Raw genomic sequence first — 26,239 nt, forward strand, 5'->3', positions numbered from 1 at the left:
TCGTTCATTCCCATTTTTTACCCTTTTATTTTTTCTGGGTTCTATCTTTCGTCGTCTTCCCCACTTTCTAATCTCATTATACAAAACCCTTTCATTACTTCCCTCAATTACAGACACAGTCAATAAAAATCCATTCTTGCCTTCTTCCTGTTCCTTTGTCGTGATTTTCCACCTCTCTTAATGCTATTCAATAATTGTAATTGAAATTAAAGTGGATAGCCGTTTCAAAAAGAAGAAAAACCCACCAGGTCTCTCTCTCTCTCTTCTCACAATTTTCCTTCAGACAGAGAAGATGAGAACACAACTGTGATTTTTGAATGTGATGGAAGAACGTTTCAAGCGAATTTACTGTCGGAGACAGACGTTTTGGTTGACAATTTAATACTATGTTTATAGGAAGAACAATTGAGCAATTAGCGGTAATTATTATTATTTTAAGTACTTATTCTCTTTGCTGTCTTTCTAATTTTGATTTGGCCTATTAAGGTGGTGGGCTGTGTGTGTTTGTGTCTGAATTAGAGACATTGAAGAGCTGGCCTCTTCCATTTTCCAACTCTCCACTATTATTTTGTTACCGTTCACTACTTCCTTCCTTCCCTTATTTTTTATCTCTCATTCAGATGACAACTTGACTCTGTACATATATACATATACCCAAGCTTTTCTCTTTCTTTCTGCTTCTTCTTCTTCCCTTCTTTTTTGATTCCTCTTTCGGTTGCAGTTCCATTGGAGTGGCTGCTGCCCAAGGTGTTGAAGAAGGGCATAAGCTAATGAAGAGGCTAGTAAGTACGTTGTTATTTTTTTTTTTTTGTTTTCTTCATACTATTCTTCACTGGGTTTTCTTGGTTGACTCCATAAAATTTTGCGACTTGGGTATTTGACAAATCTTCACACTGATCTCTTTTTCTTCAGTTTGCTCTCCTCTCCTCTCAATTGTTGTGGTATTGTAGAATTTGATACCATAAGTAATTTCTGAAGATGCTACTCTGTGCCTTAAATCATGAACCGCTCTCTAATTTAGAATCTGCTTTTGTTGAACATTTTTCACTATTAAAATTTTATTTCGAGGCGCGGCGGGATGGAGTTAGGGGTTAGTTCTGTAATCTGGTTTTGCAGGTGCTGTAGATATGTTTTTTTTTGTCTTCTGATAGTGATTTTCCAGGTGGGTTTTGGATCTTAGTTTTTATTTTGTAGTAGTTACTGCTTACTTACGGTGATCCTTGATATGGATGTCGTGCTTGTGATCAAGTTTCTGCTTTTCCGTGGGTAAGTTGGGACTTTTGACCTCTGTCACGGTTCTCATTCTTCCTGCTTAGTTAAAAATCTTAACATCATTAGGTTTTCGCTTTCTTGTTTACAAAGCAGTAGTCCTAAAATCTTGTATTGTTTTGATAATGAATTCATCTTTGTCCATTGCATTGTCTACTTAATATTCCTCAGTTTAAGTCTTAACCAGGATCACAATTTTCTTCCTCATTGAATTATGTGGTTAAGTTTCACAGTTTTGCTTTGATTCCAGGGAGCTTTAGCAATTTTTTGTCCTGTTCCTTTAGCAAAAGATTGTTTTTTTTTTTTTTCCTTCTCAAATATTTATGACGTCCATTACTCTGTCAATTTAGCTTCAACTTCCTTGCATTGTGTGAAGTTGTTGTGATCATGTCTTCTGGTGGCCCTGTTAATGTTTTTGGTGAACCAACCTCTGTTTTCTCAGTGGCATGAGTATACTTTAACTGAGATTTTTTTATTAGTTTTTGCAAATCTTATTGAATGCACTCTGGACATTTCTATTACTTCTTTGAATTACTCCTATTCTCTCTCTAATCTGTCGTTCTTTTAGAGATAAAGCATGTTTAGTGTTTTCCCAAATATTCTCCATGCTTCTTTGATTTGCTGTAGTTTTCTTTCCTGCTAATTTTGTTGACGATCCTAATTTTTGGTTAACCATTGAATATGTCGTAATTGTGTTTTTAGTGGAATTTCCCCTTTTGTTGTTTTTCTTTTCTGCATCGATTGACAAACTGTACTAAGAATTGGTATTGGTTTTGTTTTTCCTCCTTAAATCTACTCTGTCTTCTTTTCAGGTGGCACTGCTTTTGTTTATGGTATTAGCAACTGCTGGTGTAATTGAGGGAGGATGGAGTGGTGGACAGTGTGATAACAAGAGAACTTTGGATCCTAGACCTCATAGTGTATCCATCTTAGAGTTTGGTGCAGTTGGGGATGGGAAAACAGTGAATACGATTGCCTTTCAAAATGCCATCTTCTATCTCAAGTCTTTTGCTGACAAAGGAGGTGCTCAGCTCTATGTACCATCAGGCAGGTGGCTTACGGGAAGCTTCAACCTCACTAGTCACCTCACGCTTTTCTTGGAAAGAGGTGCCTTCATTCTTGGATCACAGGTCTTCATTCCGTCTAATTCTTCTCTTGTTTTCCCTTTCTTTAAGTGACCCCCCTTCCTTTTCTCTGATAGCCAGGAAGAATAATATCAAAGAAGGAATTCTGAATAGGGAAAACAGAAGAGGATTAGCTTACAAGCTTATGGACCATTGACTATGAAATCCCCTTTTAATGAAAGACTGAATTAGCTCCCCACCTCCTTGGAAAGATGTAATATTCTGTGTGGCTCTTAGTTGTTCCTTTGGCTCCATAGAGGCCTCAGCACGTTATTGAGTCAAACTATTGACGTTTGGATATATTCTTGATGGTTAGACAGACCAAATTATGATATTTCATGTTTCTTATTTGTAGCATGTATTTACTTTTAAATTCAAGATCTCTAGGCTTTGTCAGATGCTTCAATTCGGTTGAGCATTTTGGTGACTCAACTTAAAATGCTTATGTTTGTCTGTCCCTTTTCCTGTTCAGTTTCCCCAAGTACCACCATCTGCTGTCTAGAGTAGGTGTAAATGCATGTCTTAATATCAACGTATATTGGTCGTACTCTGTTTCTTTTAAATTCAAGTCCTCAAGGTATTTATCTCTCTCTTTTTGTATCCTCTTCCCTTGCAGAATGCTGCTCACTGGGATATCATTGATCCCTTGCCATCATATGGTCGAGGAGTTGAACTCCCAGGTGGAAGATATCGCAGCTTGATAACTGGATATAACTTAACAGATGTGGTGATAACAGGCAAGGAAATTTGCTTCATTCCTTCTGCACCGTTGCTAATTTTTGTTTCACTTTAGGCATGTTAATTCTCTCTCCCATATAACAATCTTTGTTTTATTAAATGTACCAGGTGATAATGGAACTATAGATGGGCAGGGATCTGTATGGTGGGAGTCATTCAGTTCTCATTCTTTAAACTATAGCCGTCCTCATCTTGTGGAATATATTGGCTGCAAGGATGTTGTAGTTTCGAATCTCACATTCTTGAATTCCCCTGCCTGGAACATCCATCCAGTTTATTGCAGGTACACTGCATATATTCTGCTGAGTTCACATTCTTTTCCAATTTTGTAATTTCCAATAGTTATTTGTGGAAGGGAAGCTCTGAGTCATATTTTTATTACCTTTATGCAGCAATGTGCAAGTGCAAAATATTACTATTCATGCTCCACCTGAATCTCCCCACACTGTTGGTATAGTTCCAGGTTTGTGATGCTAAACTCTTCCAGTAGTGTATTTTTGTCTATTCGTACTCCTTGATTACTCATGAATGACCCTTCTTTCTGTGATGGCAAGCTACTAGATTAGCCATGTGTTTAGTATACCTGTCCAATCCTCCTTTTTGCCATATGAGCACTCAGAGGTGGTGATTTTATGGAACTTACTGGATTGTCACCATACCTTCCTCATGTAAATATAGGGCATCTGTCAAAATACGATTGCATTTTCCATGAAATTTATATCGCATAGTTCCCAACAATCTGAGTTTGTAATCTTTCCATATAGCCGTATGATTTAATCTCTAATTTTTTTAGTATTACAGAATGGACTTGAAGCATCTTCATTCTATACATATCTACCATGGAATTTTTTGAATGATGGATAGATAGAATAGCCCTTGAAACGGGATGAGTATTATGTACCTCCTGTTTATACACATCTGCAAAATTAAATCTGCTTTTCAAGTTATTTGCTGTTTCCTGCTGTTTTAAATAGATGTAGCATTTTATTCTCATTTAAGGTTCTTGAATCTCTCTTTTTTTTTTATTTATTAGATTCTTCCGACAATGTGTGCATTGAGGACTCCAGTATTAGCGTGGGTTATGATGCTATTTCATTTAAGAGTGGTTGGGATGAGTATGGCATTGCCTATGGAAGATCGACCAGGAATGTTCACATCAGAGGGACTCACCTTCAAGGTTCTACAGGTTCTGCCCTGGCTTTTGGTAGTGAGATGTCTGGTGGCATCTCTGACATCATTGTGGAGGGTCTGCACATACATAATTCCTTCACTGGTATTGCATTCAAGACTACCAAGGGCAGAGGCGGTTATATAAAAGACATCTTTTTGTCATATTTAGAAATGGAAAATGTCTACAAGGCACTCAAAGCCACAGGGCAATTTGGATCCCACCCGGATGACAAGTTTGATCCAAATGCTCTGCCAGTTATTGATCGCATCACCTTGAAAAACATTGTTGGCACAAACATCAATGTTGCTGGAGATCTTGAAGGAATTCAAGAGTCTCCCTTCACCTCCATCTGTCTTTTCAATGTCTCTTTTTTAATGACTTCTGGCACATCTGCTTCATGGTACTGTTCAAATGTATTGGGATTTTCTGATTCAGTGTTCCCAGAACCATGTCCGGATCTCAAGAGCTCTTATTCAAATTCTTCATCTGCCTGCTTTTCCCTGGCACCTTCTGATGGTTATGCTGCAGCCTTGTGAGATTTTCACTTTGCAAATACTTCGTTGCAGCTCCTGTACAACGAGAGAGAAACCCATTCAGTTCCTTCTTGAATTCAGTTGAATTCTTTCCAAATAAAATCCAGATTCTGAACCTTCAGTTGTTCAATTTTCGCCTATACTCTCATCATACACCGAAACTATATTGAAGCTGGTGTCATGCCTTATCAGCTACTTATGTGTACAGTCTCATTTCTTCATTCTTGTGTAAGGAAAGTTTTGGTAGGAATTGTAGCTCAAGTGACTGAGATTGTTAGCACTACATGCTTTCTGTTTTCTCTTTAATATAATCATTTATTCTTATATTGTTGTACATGTTACATGATCCTACATTGGCTCTGTTGTGCAAGAGGGATAGTGGCTGTTGGGCCAGGGTGGAGCAGCCCAAGTAGTGTCCAGGTAGAACGTTGTGATTGGAATAAAGGGTTGCTGAGGTTGATGAGTTATTCTCTCTTTTCTTCTTTCTTGTGTATATGTGTACTCTTTGTTGTTCTTTTTATGTTCTCTGTCATTCTCGGATTGAAATTTCAAGGGATGCTTTCTGTACAAGGATATCTCGTCTGTACAGGTGACCGACAGACCCATTAGGAAGCCTCAATGTGATGCTGGAAGAAAGTGGTCTATGAAGTGGAGGTCTTGGATTTCTGCATGCACATTTGATTTAGAAATTTGCAGGTGCCATCAACTCATTTTCAGGTTATTGAAACGAACAAGATGAGTGATTGGTAATCTTATGGAACTGCTAGTGTGCAAAGAAACAATTCCAAGCATTCAAGTGTGTTAACTGTTAACACCTTCAATTAATATTGATTGGAGCTGAACGCCGACACATGCGAAAACACAGTGGCAGAGGAAGCCATGGAAGACACGAGACGACAAAAATAATGAATCCACATGAAAGTTAAGGACCATTCCAGTGGTTGGGTCCTAGTTGTTCTGTGACCATACCACCTATGGTTATAGATAACAAGGTGGAGGCCTTGTTGTTGGTTCTCTCCGTTTTGTTCCGACTAGAGGGAAGAAGGTTTTCTTATATAACAAAGAACTTTACAAAATTACTGTGATACAGATGAAAATAATGAAAGAATGGATATAGTACATTTGGAAAGAGAATGAAAGAATACAATTTGAAAGAGAATTATCACACAGAATGAGAAGGATTTTTCTCTGTGGTAGGAAACGGCGAGGTGGTTGATGAGATGGTCGGGTCCTGGTTGTTCCGTGACTGCACCATCTGTGATTTTACATCAGCAAGGTGAAGGCTATGTAACTGGCTCTCAGTTTGTAGGGATTAGAGAAAAAAGTTCTCTTATATAGAGAACAATTGAAATAGTAAATTTGGAGAGAGAATGGTGAAATTTCTTTTGGAAAGAAAATATCACACAAAATTGAAAGGATTCTCTGTGGGCACTTAAGTTTATAAATCTGATCTTCTAGGCCTAAGAACCCCCTTGCCTCGGCGAGTGATTTGAATTTGTGATATTGGATCTGATATCAATCGTAGGTCTTTTAGATCAGGCCGAAGAAACCTCCTTCAGCGTTTGCCTAGTGATTTGAACTTGCGACCTTGGCTCTGATTTCAATTGTTGGTCTATCGGATCAAGTGTTTATCGCTAGTAGACGCTGATCTTCTAAGCCCAATATTTAAGTGTCTGACCACTCAGCTACTGGCTGACTGCTCCGGCCTTCATTCACTCCATTTGGTTTATGATCATCGGTGTTTATTTTGGACCGTTTCAGAAAAAAAGTACTTTGATTCAGAGAAAAAAATTTGACAAACAAGAAGAAGGCTGTGCATGATCTTCTCATCAATACATATGTAACATAATTGAAGAGTTGACTGGCTTCTTCATGGTTGTGGTCCTCCAACACCGCTGGCAGTCTCATGTGCGTTTAGTAAACCAGTGTTTGTGTGCTTTGTATCTTCACCTTCACTTGCAATAATGGACTGAACAACAAACACATGCCTGAGGGACCCAAATTTTGTGTACTTTTTTTGTTGTTTTCTCATTTATTTTCTTCCTTGATTGTTGGTTGTTAACATGTAACAAGTCCATCCATAGGAATTCATTCAATAATCAGGACAAGGAATTTACTAGTGGATTGGATCAATATCTGACCACTTCTTAATTGGTTCCAAATAATGTTAATATGGAGTTTGTAGCCTTACCTAGGCTTTGCAAAGAGGCTGTTTTTAGAGATTCAAACCCGTGACCACTTGGTCACAATGAAGTAATCTAACCATTGCATCAAGATTCACCCTCAATACTGTGTATTAATCATCTGTCAAATTTGATCCTCTAACACTTGTATTCATAGTTTTAGATATTGGATCGATCGATCTATATTGGTGTCGGTCTTGACTAATATTGATACAATACTGATACGTATTATTGGTATTGGTTGAAAACGATGGCCTTGTTTGAATTTTTGGCCGTTTTGGATTGATATCATTTTATACATACCGGTATCGTAGAGGTATCTATGCCTGATCCGACATTGTGAACTAAAACTACGCTTGAATTCGCTCAAACTTTGGCATATTAACCATAGAAGTGTTCTTTTTACCAAAAAAAAACCATAGAAGTGTTCTTTTTGGTAAGAATAACCATAGAAGTTGATGCCCTGATAAAAAAGAGAGAGAGTTTTATTTTTTTATGGAAAAGGAAACTTAAACTAAGCAATAAAAACTGTTCACATTGGTCTCTACCACCATTGATCCCGTTCAATTTAGACATAATATTTGTTTTTTATTTGGGTAAAGAGACATAATATTTGTTAAAGGATAAAAGTAAATCAAACAGATCCCACGGCCACTCTTTTGGACTTCCCTGCAGTAACCATTCACGAAAGGTCCTCAACATCTATCCAAATTCCTAATCCTTTACTAGCGGAACCCTTTTTCACCCAAAGTTGGGGTTACTTTAGGTGCAATTTGGTCTCTAATAAACCTAGCAACACTAAACCATATTCCAAAAAATAAAATGGGTTTTTTTCACATACCCCTCTTGCGGTTTGATGTAATTATGGAAAAATCCCTCAGTTTTAAAAAATGCTACGTGCCCCCTGAGGTTCTTAACAGTTAACATATTTCTCCTTTCGGATACCCCTCCTGTCTCCAAAAAAAAAAAAAAAAAACATATTTCTCCTTTTTGTTAGTACAGGACTAACAACGTTAAAAGTATGAGATGAAGTGATAAAAATAACCCTCCTAGTTGGGAATGAAAACCATTCTACCCTTTGCATTTAGGGTTTGAAATTTGGGGGGAAATCGCAAATCTCATCTACTCCTTTGCCTTCGTTCCTCCTGGTCATCTTCCCCAATCGTGCCCTCAAGGAAGAATCACTATCACCTGAATCGATTAGAGTTTAATCTTTCACCTACAACTCCTCCGCCCAGATCGGTTCTTGGACCACCATTGTTGGACATGCAACTTCTCCGCCCAGATCGGTTCAAGCTCTTGAACACCAAATAGATGTAGGTTGTTGGTTCAAGAATCGAAGAACCCAAACCTCCTTCCTTTTGCTGAAGACTGATTTCATAACAGTGATTACATCGGTTTTGGATGTGAAATGAGTCAAACCAAATATCCCTTTTAATTGTTGCAGAATATTGATCATTGCAGTTCCTCCCATAAATCCAATAACGGTTGAATGAGACAAGAAATGTATCAAAAATCCTAATCTGCAAATCAAACCATTCCATAACTTCATAAATAAATAAAGGGAAGTTATTAGGGCACATTCCACTGTCCAAAATTGAAATTTTCTCTGTGTCTGAAGTCTGAACCTGAAAATCCCTAAAGCCAATTGAAAATTTTCGGTGAAGAAAGCGCATGTAAAAATCAATCCAAGATACAATGTAGGGTCGTTTGTGGCGGATATTAAATCTCTAATATTTGAAGCGAGGAGCAATGGCGCAGCAGCAACAGTCCCCACGGTGAGATCTCTTGAACTACCGAAAATGGCATAAACCAGAGGAGGCACAAAGCTTGAATCTACAACCAAAAAAAAAATAAAAAAAGGAATTTGATCTATAAATTACTTCCAATCATGATCTAGAGAAGCTGAAGTAGAGATAAAGAAGAGAATTGTAACTTACAAAGGCCGATAGGAGGAATGTTAGGGAGTTAGTGTAGCTAATCCCTTGAGGGATGGCAAGACTGGCAATGGTGATTCCGGCAAGGAGGTCAAGGAGGTCGTAGCAGAAGAGGTGGAAATTGTAATTGGGAAGCCACTAGAAGACAGGGATGAAGTATTGGAAGGCCTTCTTCGTCCGACCTAGCGGCTGTGATTCGTTCTTGAATTGCCGAAAATGGATCGTCTGGGAAGAATGTCTCTTTTAGATCGGATTTGAATGCTGTGAGAAAGCTTCTTGGGGTTTGGAAGTTCACCTTCTCACCAAAGCCACTCATGACCAATGGCTAATGGCTAATGGCTAATGGCATCACAGAGAGAGATGGCTGGAATTGAAGAAGTGTTAAATGAAGAAGATGAGTTGCAGGTTTTTTTTCTTAGAAGGGTATTTTTGTCACTTTATCCCATACTTTTAACATTGTTAGTCTTAGAGTAACAGAACGGGGGAATATGTTAACAGTGAAGAACCTCAGGGAAGCACAGAGCATTTTTGAAAAGTGAGGGATTTTTCCATAATTACGTCAAACCTCAGGGACGATACGTGAAAAAAAAACCCAAATAAAATTAAGAAAAAAGATTCACTGAACTGGTTGGGATAGGGTACGCTAACATTTCATTGTCTATCCCTCTCCTCCTCATGTGAAATTACCTCATTGTTGCGATACCCTATGCCGCTTGATTAGGACCGTCTCCCTAACATAAAATAGCATTGATTCACCAAAAAGTGTTTTCTCTTTCCCTTTATTTTATAGGCAAAAAGAAGAGGAACCAAAGACCGGACAGGGAATATATACACCTTGATTTTTACCACGTGTTATGTTGATGTCTCAAATTTGAAGCCCTAAAACAGCCGACCTATCTTGTAGTACATATTTTTCAATGGTTTTTTCAACAGTTCAAAATATAAGGTCACTAACAAGACTACTGAAAACCAACCAGACACGGTGTGTTGTATTTCTTGTTGTCTTTAATTTATGAACACGGATGGGACAGGATTGTAATTTTGAGCATTCATATATCTGGGTGCAGGATATATGCAACCAGACAGCGCTCTTTTTCCCATTTATAAATTAGGTTTAAAAACCAAATTAGACAATAACCATGAACATGAGCCAGTTCAAGTTCAAACTTTAGATCATTATAGCAAACCATATGCAACCTTGAAATAATTTGATGGTTCATCCTGTACAATGTTATAAAAATAGACCGACTCAAGGTTATTCTGTACAGAAAAACCTTAGATGCCTGGTATGTACCAATTCTAAGGCCAATTTGAAGTTCTGAACCCATCCAAGCCCATTCCGATTCCGATCCAAACCCTGATTTCGGTTTTGTAAACTAATTAGGCCTGATTCCTTCGTTCCAGACTTTAGAGTTGGACAAAAGCTCGATTTTTCCCGTAATCCAAAAAAAAATATAAGAAGTTTTTCAGAGAGAGAGAGAGAGAGAGAGAGAGAATCTTTTGCCGGGAGGGAAAGTGAATCCATCGAGAATCTTCTTCCTCTGGTTAGGTTTTATTCGAGGTAACGACGACATTGTTACAAGAAGTAATAGGTTAATGGCTAGTAAAACAATAAATGGTTAGGATTAGCTTAGAAGTAAATCAACCCATATGTTTTTCTTTTCTTAGCTCAGGTTTTACTATGACTCATGTGGATGAGGTTGTTGGTATGCTCGTAAGTCCTAACTAATGATTATTCCTGTGACATTGCTCTGCCACGAATCAAGAAAAGGTGGCTTTTATTATCCCTTCTATATATTTTGTGTTCTTTTGTGATAAACTATTTTGTATACTCCTTATTGGCTTTTATCGAGGCTAGGCAAGGCTCTTGAATTCCTTATAGGTGGACTCTCGAATCCATTGGGATATTGGTGCTTAGTATAAGCGCTTTGGAAGATGATTTTGAAGCAGAATAGGACAAAGAAGAAGATGACCATATTATGGTTGGATTAGAAAATGGGTTTCATTTACAGTGTCTGCATAGTTCAAAAACTTGGCGAAATTTTGCCGGAATTTCGAATATTTTGGTAATTTTGAAATCCCCCGGGAAATGAAACATCATACGAAACATTGAAACCCAAAACAGACAGTTTTGACTGGAAGTTTGGAAATTTTGTTTTGGAATCTCGCTCAATGCGGTCTAAAAAATGCACCGTTTCATCAAAATTTGAGTTATTTCGATCATTTCGTTTCGGTATTTTGCTCTTGTTGGCGTTTTGTACTCAGAAATGGCCAAGAAAAACTCTAGGAAAAAAAATACAATGTTTCAACGAAATTTCAAGGTTTTGGTTGTGTCAACCTGGTCGAGACACCAAAACGAAACGGCTTTTCAAATTATGTGTGTCTGTCCATACAAGGCTAGAATTGATCTGTAATGTTTGAGAGGTGCATAACAGAACTGATTGGAAGCTGGTCTTTCTGCTGCTGTTTGTAATTCTTGATAGAATTTTATCAACTACTAGGGCATTTTAAACCTTTAGGAGATGAAAGCCTCCTATAATAATTTGCAATGACTCTGCTAGGTTTCTCTGTACTGATAGTAAGGAGTGAGAAGTATGATGGGTCACACATCAACTGAATCGTTATTACTTCTGAATTTTTTGAGATGATTTTAGGATGCCTTCTCCATGTACATGGAAGTTGGGCAAAGCCAGGCTTTTTGTCAGTTGGTTCTGAAATCTGAAGCTCCTAAATCATACTATACTATTATCCTTAAAGATGAATACTTAATTTTTACTCCCAGATTTCTGCACTTATGAAGTATGATTATTGAACTTTCTATATTCTCATTGTAGCACTAAGAAGTGAAGTGCAGTACATGTACCTTGATTTCTCTCATGTAACATGTTTATTGGATAAATCCAATTTTTTTTTAGTGAGAAGAAGATACCATGTATTTCATCAGGTCTCAAATTTGGGGTTCCAATATTGTGTCACACAATTTTTAACTTGGCATTTTCAGTAAACGCTTAGTAGCTATTTTGGTAGGAGTAAATTTGTGTAAAATAAGTTGTATGTACCACCACAATCTTATTGATTCAAAATTAAAACTTACAACATAAACCAAGGCATATAGCATTCCTGCTTATACAGATATATTGCAACCCCTAGACACATATTCGTATGATGAGGAAAAGAAAAAGAACATAACAGGAGAGGAAAAAGGGAAAAAAAAACACTGTTATGTTTCAAATAGGAAATACACACACACACACTAAAGGATGGACGGAACGCACCTTTTATTTATTGTCTCTCATGGTAAGACCAGCAGTGGAGATGGCAGCAATCAATTTCTTTAAGGCACTGAAGTTTTGTTTCATTTTTGATCAGCTCCAATTAACTTCTTAATTCTGCAAATGCTACCTCCTCATTCAATATAATATGACAAAAACCGAAAGTAGGCAATCCTCCAAGATTTCTTGAAAAATAAAGTGCCCCAAACAGCCCAAAATCCCACAATGAAACCCATAACGCTGCCAATGTAAAACCATAGCATATCCATCCATTCTTCATTTTGATGATCTCCATCAACTTTGGCATCATCATCTGCTGGAGGAGATATGTTGGTGTCTGGGCAATTATTAGATAGGGACAACCCACAAAGTCCGGAGTTCCCGGCCAGAATAAATGGATGATGATGCATCACCATCAATGATGGTCTGGATCTGGTTACTTACTGGAATTTTCCCAGATAAATTGTTATGTGAGAGGTTCAAGTGGCTCAAGAAAGTTAAAGAAGATATGGTTGGAGGAATCTCACCAGAAAGTTGGTTTCTGGAAAGGTCAAGGGTTTCCAGATTTCGCAAATCCCCAATCTTCTCCGGGATCTTTCCTGTCAAATGATTCATTGATAAGTTCAAGGAACCCAATCCCTCCAGCTTTGTTATCCTATCTGGAATCTTTCCAGATAGATGATTGTATGAAAGATCAATGCTATTCACCAAGTCAAGAGTTGAGCTGTATTCAAATTCTCTTCCTTTTGTAGGCATGGTCGCGAGGCCAAGCGGAGGACCGGGTGGGTCCAACCCGCTACTTCACTGGGCCTTACCAGTACTACCTCTTTAGGACTTTCAATGGCGACTTCAGTACTTGAACCGTGGTTCATAGTGCGGTCAGCTGTGCCTGTGATGCTGATGGAAGTTTGGTGGAAGTTACCCAGTGGTTGAATTCTATGCGTGACTGGAGGGAAAAATATCACCGGAATTGAGAAAATTGAGGGGCAGATAAATTGAGGGGCTAAAGATCCGTGAATGGAGACCTTAAACAACATAAAAAACTAAAACACACTGCTGAAAAGTTGTTTACAGTCCAAACAAATAATGCTTATCGATCTTTTTACCCTTTCCAAGGCTTAGATTCTATTTGACTTGTTCCCATCAGCTGGTGAGAAATCTGTAAGATTATTTTCTTTAGGTTAGAAAAACCCGGTGGTTAAAAAGATGGGGCAATTACTATCACTATTCTTCATTTAGCTTATATTTATTAAAACTACCCTATCTTAAACTTTTCTTGTGAAACTACCTTGCTTTTAAACTTTTACATCTCCTTCTACCCTCATGTTTTTAAATACCCAGATTGTCCTTCCTTTTCACCTAGTAACCTGCTATTCTATTTCACCTACCATTCATCTTCTATTTTTTACTATTTTTGTCATTAAAATAGTAAAAATGAAAGCACCCGCCCGCTTCTTTTCTCTCCTGTTTTTTATTCCATTCGTTTTTTCTTCAATTTTTCTATTTAAGTAATTTTCTATTCAACATTTCATCCTCATCGTTTTTCTTCGAACAGATCATGGTTCTAAGTATCGATATCGTATCGTCTGGTACCAGTTTTGCTAGTCATTGATATCGATACCATGTCGATACTGTATCGGTAGCACGGTACAACAAGGGGTAAAATGGTTAGAAAACTCATTTTTTAAGGAGATTTATGGGTAATTTTGACCGATACAGCCGATCTAGGCCGATACCATATCAATATTATATCGGTTTTGTAGGTTACCGATATCCGTTCTGATACCGTGCACTAAAACCATGGAACAGGTCAACTCTCTTAAAAAATAGTAAAAAGTAAATTGAATAAAAATAGGAAGAGAGAGAGAAGTTGGGTGCTTTGAAGAGAGTCGATCTGTTTCATGGTTTAGTGCACAGTATCAGAATGGATATCGGTAACCTACAAAATCGATACGATATTGACCTGGATCGGTGGTATCGGGCAAAATTACCCTTGAATCTCCTTTAAAAATGAGTTTTTTGATCATTTTACCCTTTGTCCGTACCGTGCTATCTATATGATATCGGTATTGGTATCGGTGACTAGAAAAATCAGTACGTATTGCCCGATACGGGCGATACGATACCAATACTTAGAACCATGATCTGTTCAAAGAAAAACGATGAGGATGAAATGTTGAATAAAAAATTAATTAAATAGAAAAATTGAAGAAAAAAAAACAAAATGGAATAAAAAACGAGAGAGAGAAGATTTGGGTGAGTGCTCTCATTTTTTACTATTTCAATGACAAAAATAGTAAAAATTAGAAGATGAATGGTAGGTTAGATAGATTAGCAGGTTACTTGGTGAAAAGGAAGGGCAATCTGGGTATTTAAAAACATGAAGGTAGAAGGACATGTAAAAGTTTAAAAGCAGGGTAGTATAAGAAAAGAAGTTTAAGATAGGATAGTTTTAATAAATATAGGCTAAGTGTAGGGTAGTGATAGTAATTGCCCCGAAAAGGAAAAAAGATCAATTTGTGTCCGTAGGGCCCAGTGAACTGAAATTGAGTCATCGTTTCTTATGAAACTCGAGTGGGTCCAACCCGCTACTTCACACGTGGTTTACACATCGGTCAGCTGTGTGATACGGATCTTTATCGCCCCCAGTATTGGGGGCGCTGCTGTGCGCATCGTGCGGCGTAACAACGCCCATGTGTGCACAGTGGGGCTCACTGGGGATACAAGGCTTCATTTTTACAGAGTCCATGAAGCCAAGGAGTAGAAATAGGTCATTCTGTCTTACATGTTAGAGAGTCAACGACAGAGCCTTCTGAGCTAAGGAATATGCAATAGCATTTCCATCCCTAGGAACAAAGAAAAAATTACTGGACAAAAATTGGTTTGAGAGATGGAAGATGTCTTCAATGATATGATAGGCCTCAACATTAGAAAAGGACTTGTTGGGTTGTTGAGACATTGGATAACCTCTCGACAATTAGAAGCCAACTGAATATTAGAAATTCCTTCCAAGCCATGAACTTGCAGATGAAAATTGTTAACCTCACAAGAACAACGAGCCTTATTTTCCAATCACTTGCCAGGAAAAATAACTTTCATCCTGCCTACCCTTCTTTTCCAGATCCCATATGATTTTGCCCTGATTGAGTGGTGATTTGGCGAGCAACGTTTGTGAGGTTAGCAAAACCCATTAAAAAACAAAGATGTATCCAGAGGACCTTCACTAAAACCTATCAGTACGATCACGTTAGAACTTCCTTTAGCAACTTGAAATCTTGAACAAATAATTTAAGTAATAAATAAAAGGAGTCATTGAACATTAAATTACATACAAGAGACTCAATCTTGTACTTGAATCCATAGTGTTTGACGAAGAAATCTACATAACCGCTTCCTCTCATTTTGTTAGTCTTGTTTATTCTCTTTTCTATGCAATTGCTAAGGTTAACAATTAATTGAGATCATTATCATTATATATATTGGGATTAGAGAAAAAAAAGGGCGTACCCTATGTAAGACGATTCTGCCATTGCGGGGTCTGAGAAAGATCATAATGTACGCAACCTTACCCATGCTTTCGTAGAGGCTGTTTTCAAACTTGAACCAGTCCTACTAGTAAAAAGTTTCCGTTGAGTTCACCTAGATAGCTTAATTATTTGAATAAGATTGTTCCACTAATCCGCGAGTATCCTAATTGCTACACAATAAAAAAAAAGGGGTGGGGGGTTTAAACCAAGATAGAAAGTAAAGGCCATGTATATCAATGCTTGGGCCATGTATGGACCAGCCTTCTTTGCTGCTGCCAAAGGCTCATGCAATGACCTAAGTTGTTCTAGAAGAGTGGACTGACACTCCAAGTGATCTGCTATTAACTGGATAAATCTGAATTTTAAAATGAGAAGAAGATACCAACCATGTATTTCATCATGTCTCAAATTTGGGGACCCATTAATATTGTATCACAAAATTTATCTTGGCATTTTCAGTAAATTTGTGTAAAATAAGCTGTACGTACCACCACTATCTTATTGATTCAAAATTAAAACTTACAACATAAACCAAGACGTAGCATTCTTGCTTACATAGATATATGCCAACAACCCCTACTAGACACATTCCTATGATGAGGAAAAGAAAAGAAGAGAACAAAGAGGGGGAAAATAAAAAACTCTCTTATGTACTTTTTATTTATTGTCTCGATCTCATGGTAATAAGACACGCAGGCAATAGAGATGGCATCGTTCAATTTCTTCAAGGCCTTGAAGTTTTGTTTCCTTTGATCAGCTCCAGCTTCTTAATTCTGCAAACGCTACCTCCTCATTCAATATAAGATGACAAAAACTGAAAGTAGGCAATCCTCCAAGATTTCTTGAAAAATAAAGTGCTCCAAACTGCCCAAAATCCCACTATGAAACCCCTAACTCCGCCGATGTAAAATCATAGCTTATCCATCCATTCTTCATTTTGATTTCCATCAACTTTGGCATCATCATATGCTGGTGGAGGTTGAGGAGATATGTTGGTGCCTGGGCAATTATTAGCTAGGGCCCACCTACAAAGTCCGGAGTTCCCAGTAAAAATGGATGATGATGCCTCACCATCAATGATGGTCTATGAGATTACAGCAGTACGTGGACATCGAGTTGCTGTTGATCGACATTGAAACGGGATCCATCAACATCGAGTGAGGATGCTGTCGACATCGAAGGCTTTTATTTGAATATCAATTGGACTTCGACAATAGGGATGTTATGTTCGACAATGAACCACTTGGCATCGAGTTCAAATCCTCGACATGCCGATGTCGACATGACCATGGTTCGATGTCGACTCGAGGTCTTTCACTGTTAATCCCGAGTTTTCAATTATGTTTTGTGTTTGAGTTTAAAATAATAACCGCAAGCGTACGGGTCAATCGTAGCTACGGGTCGAACACGAGGAGGTCAACCTTGAATAAATTTTCACTTTTAATTAACGTGAAGTATACAACTTACCAAATATGGAAACAACCTATATATAGAAACTACTAATTATGGAAACTAGCAAATATAGAAGAAACTAAATTACCAAGATAACAAATTAAAAATAGAAACTAAGGCAACTGCTAAGGGAATGGATGAATTAAAAATAAGAAAGTCACTTGGGAATGAGTTCCACCATGAGAATTAGGGCAGATCAATGACTAGCATATTAGGGCAAAGCATGCATACGGCCTAAGTCTATAAGATATGCGGCACGACTCATATACGGCTAACATATCCTATGAAAACAGTGCTCATATAACATACAATGTAAACAAAAAAAAAATACATGAACATAATGGTGTCACAATGGATACGGCTAACGAACATGTATATAGTTCCCCTTGGAATGACATACAAGCTGTGGGCGGTCATCCATCGTAAGTCCAATATTGATCATGTCCATTAATCACATAGACAATGCTAGCCATCAATTCTTCCTTCTCTCATGGTTTCAACCACTCCCAAAAGGAGAGGTTTAGCTAGCCATGAAAGCAATGAAGAGGGAAGGAAGGATTGATGGAGAAAAAGACATAGAAATTATTAAAACTAAAATTTATAAGAAGAAGAACTTAGCTGATTCGAATAACTCCAATGAAGATGATTCCGTCACTTGAATCCCATCACTTGAAGCCACATCCAATATTGAAGAACAAATTACCAAAGTGTATAATGAAGATTACACATATGATCGAAGGGATGGGGAAATAAAATTTATCCTAACAATGATTCTAAAAAAAAAAAAAATTACATATGATAACCTAATTACATAAGATCTAAAAACTAAAAATAAAAAGAAGAGGATGAAAGATCGGGTATAACGAAGAGGAACGGTACTACTGCTATTATCATTCTAGAATAGAAAATTAAAAATGAAAAAGAAAAAACAAAGGACTAAAGAGAGAGAGCCGCTGGAGTGGGGTCAAGATGGGTTTTATATGGGGGAGAGAGCTCGTGAAAGGGAGATGGCAAGGAGATAGGAGAGATGAGGAAATTTAAGAGGAAGTGGGAGAGAGAAGATATAGAAACCGAATTTACCAAAATAAAAGAAATACAATCCGAGAGAGAATCCGAGAGAGTTAGGAGAGAGATTAGAGAGAAAAGATATTTTTCTCATTTTTTTTATTATATTTTTTTATCTTAAATTCCAACTTCACTAAGAATCGTTTTTGGGCTATATCTTTTTATCCTAGGTCCAGATGGAACTAACCCGAGAATTAAAGTTACACCATTTTAAATTTAAGACAATATGATCCCAATATCCGATATCTTTTGAAAGATTCTTGATTCTCCAAAATTATCGTTATGCCCCTATGCTTGATTTTTCTCTCTTCTTCTTCTTCTAAACTCGAATTGGCTCTAATCAAGTGACTTCCGATGTTGCGCATTGGAAAGCTAACCCGACTGAAGTCTTCAACCTTGTAATCTAGCGTTTGGCGGTCCAATTAGACATGTATTCTCCACTTTAATCAAAATGCCCCTAAACCTGAAAAATGATAAAAAATACCCGAGTAACATTGTTCAATGTGGTAAAATGAATGCTTTATATCCTAAGATTTCACACATAAATGTGCTCATCAGATTCCCCCACACTTGAATGTTACTTGTCCTCAAGTAAACAAAACAAAAACTAATCTAGAATGCAAAAATCCTAACTCACTTTCGTAGGAATCACGGTTGCATTTAGCATGTGCAACAAGCCTTTAAACCCCTAGGTTACCCCTAGTGGACGAGTTGTGTCTCGTGAGTGTTTGCAGTGAATATACACACAAAATTCAATTTGTAAATCCATACTATAGCTAAGATAAGGAATGCAACCCCAAGATAATTTACTTTGAGATTTTCTAGATATTCCCCCACACTTGAACTTTATTATCCCACTCTGAGTTGGAGAATTATCATACATCTAACTTAGGGAGGTTTGGGGTCGGGTGAGTCACACTGTTTTTCCTTGAGATTAGATCGAGTAGGTCATCAAGGCTACAAAAGATTTCAGCTCGGAACCTTGGTAGAACCTTTAAACATATGCACACTTTCAATTTCACTTCGATTTCACTTTGCCATACATTTTCAAGTATTGAACTCAAGTTTCCCTCCACTACAATTGGCTTGAATGACATGCAGGGCTTGCACCAGACACCCAAGTTACTAAGTAGTGTTGGAATAGATTCTCAGTGCATATATCATTTGATTGCCACATTGTGGCTTTAGACATTGATGCAGCATGAGTTCAAACTTCTTCTTTTTTTTTTTTTTCAGCACATATTACTCCAATCCGTGCAATGTCTTGACTTCTTAAGCTTTCTAGGTGGCTCTTGTAGCGAGCTTTTAGCCAATTACTCTCAAACCAGACGGCTTTAAGGAATTAGGTGTAAAACACCCCTCGGGCTTACTTACTCAAACCAAATAGGCTACAAGCCAAGACTGGATCAAAGAGTAAATAATTTTTTTTTCTTGGCAATCAACTATATCATGCAAGTATATCATGGTTCAACCTTAGCACCTAGCCAAAACTCGTGTAAACAGGATGACTAACAAAATCGGCTCTCTCAGTAGATAGCGTACTTTCAAAGAATTTAAAATCCCTTTGATCAGTATATTTCAATTCCCTCCTTAGTGTGGAATTTTTTATTACTTCAAAGTGTAGGGTATTTTGGATGCTCTCAAAGTCTTTCAGAAAAGTAAACTAAAGAGGCTACACACTCGCACTCAAACCAAAGTAAAGACTACAATTCAATGAAATCCCCCCCATACTTAAATGATGCAGTGTCCTCAATGCATGAAAAAAAAATAAAAATAAGGACAAAGAAGAGGGGGCGTACCGGATATGATCATGGTGGCTCAAAATAAGGAGGTGCATGGAAATCCTTGACCTCGTAAGAATGTGGTGAAGAAAGTGGTATGAGAGAGGAATTAAAAGATGTGCTAGAGATTGTAGAGTGTGTACCCTTACCTGGATCAAATATTACAGAGCCTCCATTGTGTTGTTGGGACAATACCTCTTGTTCCTTTTCAGGCGGTTCCACTGGTGGTGACTTGGGAAGAGAAGTAGACAGATTACCATCTGGCTCAACAGGTGGTGGCTTGGTCCACAATTTAGAAGGTTCTCCCCCATACTTGGATTGAGGCAAATCCTTTAGACATTGATTAATACCTGTGTTAAGAGCAGTTGTAACCAAATCAGGTGGTTCAAAAATTAGATGCACGTCTTCATCTAAGCATGGTTGCTTTCCCAATCGAAAGACATTAAAATCACGAGATGCATTCTCAAAAGACAGCCTCATCAGACCATTCCTACAATTGATCAGAGCATTGCTAGTAGCTAAGAAAGGTCTACCAAGGATAATTGGGATTTGACCTTTGATATTGGTCACAAGTTGGATATCTAGGACTATGAAATCCACGGGAAAAAGAAATTCCCCAACCTTTAATAACACATCCTCAATTACTCCCTTGGGAGTCTTGACTGATCTATCTGCCAATTGTAATGTGACAGATGTAGGCTTAAGGTCTCCTAACCCTAATTGTTGGTACACTGAATATGACAATAAATTGACACTAGCTCCTAGATCAAGAAGGGCATGGTCAATTCTAGTGTTACCAATCATACATGAGATAGTTGGGCAACCAGGATCCTTATACTTAGCCACTATCTGTTGTGACAAAACTGAGCTCACATTGGCAGTCAGGAAGACTTTCTTAGGTACATTGATTTTTCTTTTCTGAGTACACAAGTCCTTGAGGACCTTTGCATAGGTAGGTACCTGGGAAATAGCATCTAAAAGAGGGATGTTAACTTGCACACTTTTTAAGACATTTAAAACTTTTTCAGTTATTGCATCATTCTTGTTGCTTTTAAGCCTATTGGGAAATGGAGCCTTAGAGACATAATTCTTCTCAGGTGGCTCTTCATGTTTCTCTTCACTAACCACTATAGGTTCATCAGACGAACCTTGGACAGGGGGCTGGTCATTCACAACTATGGGAGGATCATGTGGGGCACTTACAATGGGTGATGGATGGAGAACATTCACAGCATCAATAGGAGGCTCAGAAGTTAAAGGAGTTGGCTGAATTGGAGTCTCTTGTTGGTTCTCACGTCCACTCCTCAGAGCATATATGGCATTACATTGACTAGAGGGTTCTGAGTGGTGTGGACTCTGATGGATAGAGTTCAATTGAGTGTGAGGTGGATAGGGCATAGAGGTCCCAGGGTTCGGATCTGGTTGACTTGCCACCTTACCCTTTTCCCTTTCATGGAGAGTATTGGCCAGTTGAGAGATTTGCCTCTCCATGTTATGTTGGCTGGTTAGGAATGTGCTCATGAGGAGCTCCATACTCTTCTCAAGGGAATTTAACCTAGTAGACTCATCACTATTTTTCAAAAATTTAGGTGGTTGCTGATTCATCATTGGGGTTAGATTATTGGGAGGGGAGACAAATCTAGGGTTAGTCTGCTGGGGAGCAAACTGACCTTGGATTGGAGGCTGGAATGTAGATGAACCAACTTGATTGGGATCTTGGTTCCATGAGAAGTTAGGGTGATTTCTCCACCCAGGATTATAGGTTCCACTATAAGTATTGTTCATTACATGCACACTCTCATAGCTTCCATGCCCACTACACCTATTATGGCACTCATCCATCACATGTGATGAGGATTGGTATCCACTACACAAAGGGGTGGTCTGACAAACCTGATTTATCAGGGAAGGTCCCTTGGTCACTATGGCTTCCAGTCTTCTAATAAGACTGTCCAACTGAGCCTCTTTGGCTACAGTTCCCTCTACCAAAAATCCCTCACCGGAGTTTTCATTTTCTTGAGTGGATTCCCACTCTCTGGTCTTGTTTGCTAAGTCAACCAAAAACTCCCAAGCTTGATTTTCATCGGTGAATGATGTGAATCCAGTTGGGCACATGGATTCCACCAACTCCTTGGTTTGATAATCTATACCCTCATAAATGATTTGGCACAGATGCCAAGTATCTAGGCCATGGTGAGGACACTCTTAAAGAAGATTGTTGAATCTCTCCATGAATTTAGAGAAGGATTCGTTTGGCCTGTGTCTGAACTGTAGAATATCATTCCTAATCCTATTGGTCTTATGCAAGGGAAAGAACTTCTTTAGGAAGACAACTATAAATTGATCCCATGTAGTTATTGAGTCTCTAGGCAAACCATAGAGCCACTTTTTAGCTTGATCCTTAAGTGCAAAGGGGATGAATCTTAACTTAACCGCATCATCAGTCAATTGTTGCATTTTAATGAGCACACATACCTCCTCAAACTCCCTAAGAAACAAATATGCATCTTCATTAGTTACCCCATGAAAGTGAGGCAACATACTAATGAAATTAGATTTAAGCTCATAATTGTTTCCTTGGGCTGCGGGTAAGCGAATGCATGAGGGTTGTGCAGCCCGTGCGGGATAAAAGCGGTCCCTAAGGGTCATAGGTTGCCTCTCTCCTTCCTCACCCATAGTTGGAATCTCAACTCGTTCTATCCGGTTCTTAAAATTCCTCTCCCAAACAAGCATACAAAAGTCACAATCCGAAATTTAAAGCACAAAGCTCTTTTTTTTTTTTTTTTCTTTTAGATTTTTTTTAAAATTTTTTTTTTTTTTTTTTTTTTTTTGAAAACACTACGAATCAATTAAAATTGGAAACTAAACAAGCATCACCTCCCCGGCAACGGCGCCAAAAACTTGTTTGAGTTTAAAATAATAACCGCAAGCGTACTGGTCAATCGTAGCTACAGGTCGAACACGAGGAGGTCAACCTTGAATAAATTTTCACTTTTAATTAACGCGAAGTGTACAACTTATCAAATATGGAAACAACCTATATATAGAAATTACTAATTATGGAAACTAGCAAATATAGAAGCAACTAAATTACCAAGATAACAAATTAAAAATAGAAACTAGGGCAACTGATAAGGGAATGGATGAATTAAAAATAAGAAAGTCACTTGGGAATGAGTTCCACCATGAGAATTAGGGTAGATCAATGACTAGCATATTAGGGCAAAGCATGCATACGGCCTAAGTCTATAAGATATGCGGCACGGCTCATATACGACTAACATATCCTATGAAAACAGTGCTCATACAACATACAATGTAAACAAAAAAAAAAATAAATGAACATAATGGTGTCATAATGGATACGGCTAACGAACATGTATATAGTTCCCCTTGGAATGACATACAAACTGTGGGCGGTCATCCATCGTAAGTCCAATATTGATCATGTCCATTAATCACATAGACAATGCTAGCCATCAATTCTTCCTTCTCTCATGGTTTCACCCACTCCCAAAAGGAGAGGTTTTAGCTAGCCATGAAAGCAATGAAGAGGGAAGGAAGGATTGATGGAGAAAAAGACATAGAAATTATTAAAACTAAAATTTATAAGAAGAAGAACTTAGCTGATTCGAATAACTCCAATGAAGATGATTCCGTCACTTGAAGCCACATCCAATATTGAAGAACAAATTACCAAAGTGTATAATGAAGATTACACATATGATCGAAGGGATGGGGAAATAAAATTTATCCTAACAATGATTCTAAAAAAAAAAAAAATTACATATGATAACCTAATTACATAAGATCTAAAAACTGAAAATAAAAAGAAGAGGATGAAAGATCGGGTATAACGAAGAGGAACGGTACTACTGCTATTATCATTCTAGAATAGAAAATTAAAAATGAAAAAGAAAAAACGAAGGACTGAAGGGAGAGAGCCGCTGGAGTGCGATCAAGATGGGTTTTATATGGGGGAGAGAGCTCGTGAAAGGGAGATGGCAAGGAGATAGGAGAAATGAGGAAATTTAAGAGGATGTGGGAGAGAGAAGATATAGAAACCGAATTTACCAAAATAAAAGAAATACAATCCGAGAGAGAATCCGAGAGAGTTAGGAGAGAGATTAGAGAGAAAAGATATTTTTCTCATTTTTTTATTATATTTTTTTATCTTAAATTCCAACTTCACTAAGAATCGTTTTTGGGCTATATCTTTTTATCCTAGGTCCAGATGGAACTAACCCGAGAATTAAAGTTACACCATTTTAAATTCCAGACAATATGATCCCAATATCCGATATCTTTTGAAAGATTCTTGATTCTCCAAAATTACCGTTATGCCCCTATGCTTGATTTTCTCTCTCTTCTTCTTCTTCTAAACTCGAATCGGCTCTAATCAAGTGACTTCCGATGTTGCGCATTGGAAAGCTAACCCGACTGAAGTCTTCAACCTTGTAATCTAGCGTTTGGCGGTCCAATTAGACATGTATTCTCCACTTTGACCAAAATGCCCCTAAACCTGAAAAATGACAAAAAATACCCGAGTAGCACTGTTCAATGTGGTAAAATGAATGCTTTATATCCTAAGATTTCACACATAAATGTGCTCATCATTTTGTTTCATTTTCCTTCGATTCAAAGGTGATGTTTTGTGATTTTTTTTTTTTTTTTTTTCCATTCTTAGACCCTTGCACATCAGCTTGTTAGTTTATTAAGGGCTCTAGGGAGTGTGGGAACATCCCATTCTCTCTTTTGGATGTATTGTATACTCTCACCTAACCCCCGAGATGCTTCGCTTGACCAACAGGATGCTCCACTTGGGGTGGAAGTTGTGTAGCCTTGGGAGATGCATATCCGACATTGGTTAAGGCTTATTTAGACCTTATGTTAGCTAAAACTATATATGTTGTATGATTGTATCAAGCATTTCTACTCTGGTTAGCTACACCCTATAGACTGACCTTACATGAAGGAACTGAGATGGAAGAATCCCCTCACCTACTACTTAAACTATATATGGGTTTTGGGCATGTAACTTTTCCATGGTTTGGACCTTTTCCCAGAAATTATTTACGCCTACGTAGTTACTAAATAGTTTCTCATTCCATACTCTATTATGTCTCATGTTTACCAAACAATTTTCTTTTTTTAATCGAAAATGGTATTCATTAATGATTTTTTTAAATAGGCCATAAATAAAAGTAAAAATGATACCAAAGAGAGCTTATGTCTAGTAGTTACCAAATGATTTTAGGTTTTTTTTAATAAAAAAATGGTTTTCCTTAATGATTTTGTTAAATAGGAAAAAATAAAATAATACCAAAGTGACCCTAAAACAAGTTAGAAAACTCATTCCCATTTCTTGAAATGGATAAAATTGAAGTTCATTTTAGTCGAAAAGTAGGAAACCGTTCCAGAGGGCTAAAAATGAAGGCACTATTTGATAACCTTTTTGCTGTTTCTGTACTAAGAAACAACAAGAACAGTTTTTGGGGTGTTTAGTAAACTTGTTCCCGAAATCGGAAAAACGGTGGGGTACGAACTCATCTTCTTCTCCACTTGCGACCAATAGAGACTAAGATGTGAATCCACCAAAAAGTTTTAAAAAAGTATCATTCATGGGGATCTAACGCCCTTGATCTTCCACTCTGAGACCTCACAGAAGCAAGAACAGACCTGCTTTTGAATTTCTCAAGCAACACTGCTAATAGATACATAGGCAATGCCACTGCAGGAGTCCAAAAATAAAAATTTGTAGAGTAGTTAATAAGTGGAGATAGACCCAAAAACAAATGAGATCTTAAACACACTAAGGCCTGACAAAAATCCAATCTTAGAGTAACAAAAGCAGAGGAAGAGTAATATATCCTTTCAGAACTTTAGAGGCCAAAAAAGTAGGGATTGGCAAAATGGTTCGTTGGTGGGAATTCTTCTTTGCGGAAGAATGAAGGACCTAGGAAACCAAAAAGAAAGCTTCGTTTGCAATGGAGGAAAACCAGAGGGATAGAGAGATACATTACAATAAAACTAAAGGAACAAAGCTCACACTTGTAGCCTGCAAGAGAAAATGATGAAAGAGAAGAAGAAACGATAGTATGGAAAACCTTTTTCACTTGTGGGTTTGTTTTTTTTTTACATTGTTATAGTGATTTTGTAATGGGTCAAGAAAGAAACGGAGAAAACG

The 26,239-nt window shown here is 37.7% G+C and overlaps 1 protein-coding gene and 2 long non-coding RNA genes across 6 annotated transcripts; 1 reads left to right on the top strand and 2 right to left on the bottom strand.

Annotated features, from left to right (window-relative positions):
* Positions 1-270: 270 nt before the first annotated feature.
* On the top strand, positions 271-5,302 carry LOC122668056 (probable polygalacturonase). 4 transcript variants are annotated; one of them, XM_043864597.1, is made up of 6 exons: positions 271-419; positions 2,082-2,399; positions 3,010-3,130; positions 3,240-3,414; positions 3,524-3,594; positions 4,165-5,302. In XM_043864597.1, exons 1-6 carry the CDS (start codon positions 387-389, stop codon positions 4,836-4,838), a joined length of 1,392 nt encoding a protein of 463 aa, XP_043720532.1. In that variant the 5' UTR covers positions 271-386; the 3' UTR covers positions 4,839-5,302. The 4 variants fall into 4 exon arrangements, with proteins under 4 accessions (XP_043720532.1, XP_043720533.1, XP_043720535.1 ...); XM_043864598.1 differs by lacking the exon at positions 271-419 and adding an exon at positions 447-782; XM_043864600.1 differs by lacking the exon at positions 271-419 and adding an exon at positions 733-786.
* Positions 4,110-25,813, bottom strand: LOC122668058. Its single transcript, XR_006333896.1, has 3 exons — positions 25,622-25,813; positions 17,603-17,609; positions 4,110-4,120 (listed from the first exon to the last, which is right to left on the bottom strand). It is a non-coding gene; the product is annotated as an uncharacterized LOC122668058 (long non-coding RNA).
* LOC122668057 lies at positions 8,507-9,025 on the bottom strand. The gene is made up of 3 exons (XR_006333895.1): positions 8,959-9,025; positions 8,647-8,854; positions 8,507-8,541 (listed from the first exon to the last, which is right to left on the bottom strand). It is a non-coding gene; the product is annotated as an uncharacterized LOC122668057 (long non-coding RNA).
* Positions 25,814-26,239: the final 426 nt, after the last annotated feature.

This window comes from Telopea speciosissima, chromosome 7 (genome assembly GCF_018873765.1).
Source record: "Telopea speciosissima isolate NSW1024214 ecotype Mountain lineage chromosome 7, Tspe_v1, whole genome shotgun sequence".
NCBI lineage: Eukaryota > Viridiplantae > Streptophyta > Magnoliopsida > Proteales > Proteaceae > Telopea > Telopea speciosissima.

Coding starts and splice junctions, on each gene's coding strand:
- LOC122668056 (XM_043864597.1), top strand. CDS start 387: ATGTTTATAGGAAGAACAATTGAGCAATTAGCG. Junction 3,131..3,239: donor AACAGATGTGGTGATAACAG/GCAAGGAAATTT, acceptor TAAATGTACCAG/GTGATAATGGAACTATAGAT. Junction 3,415..3,523: donor ATCCATCCAGTTTATTGCAG/GTACACTGCATA, acceptor ACCTTTATGCAG/CAATGTGCAAGTGCAAAATA.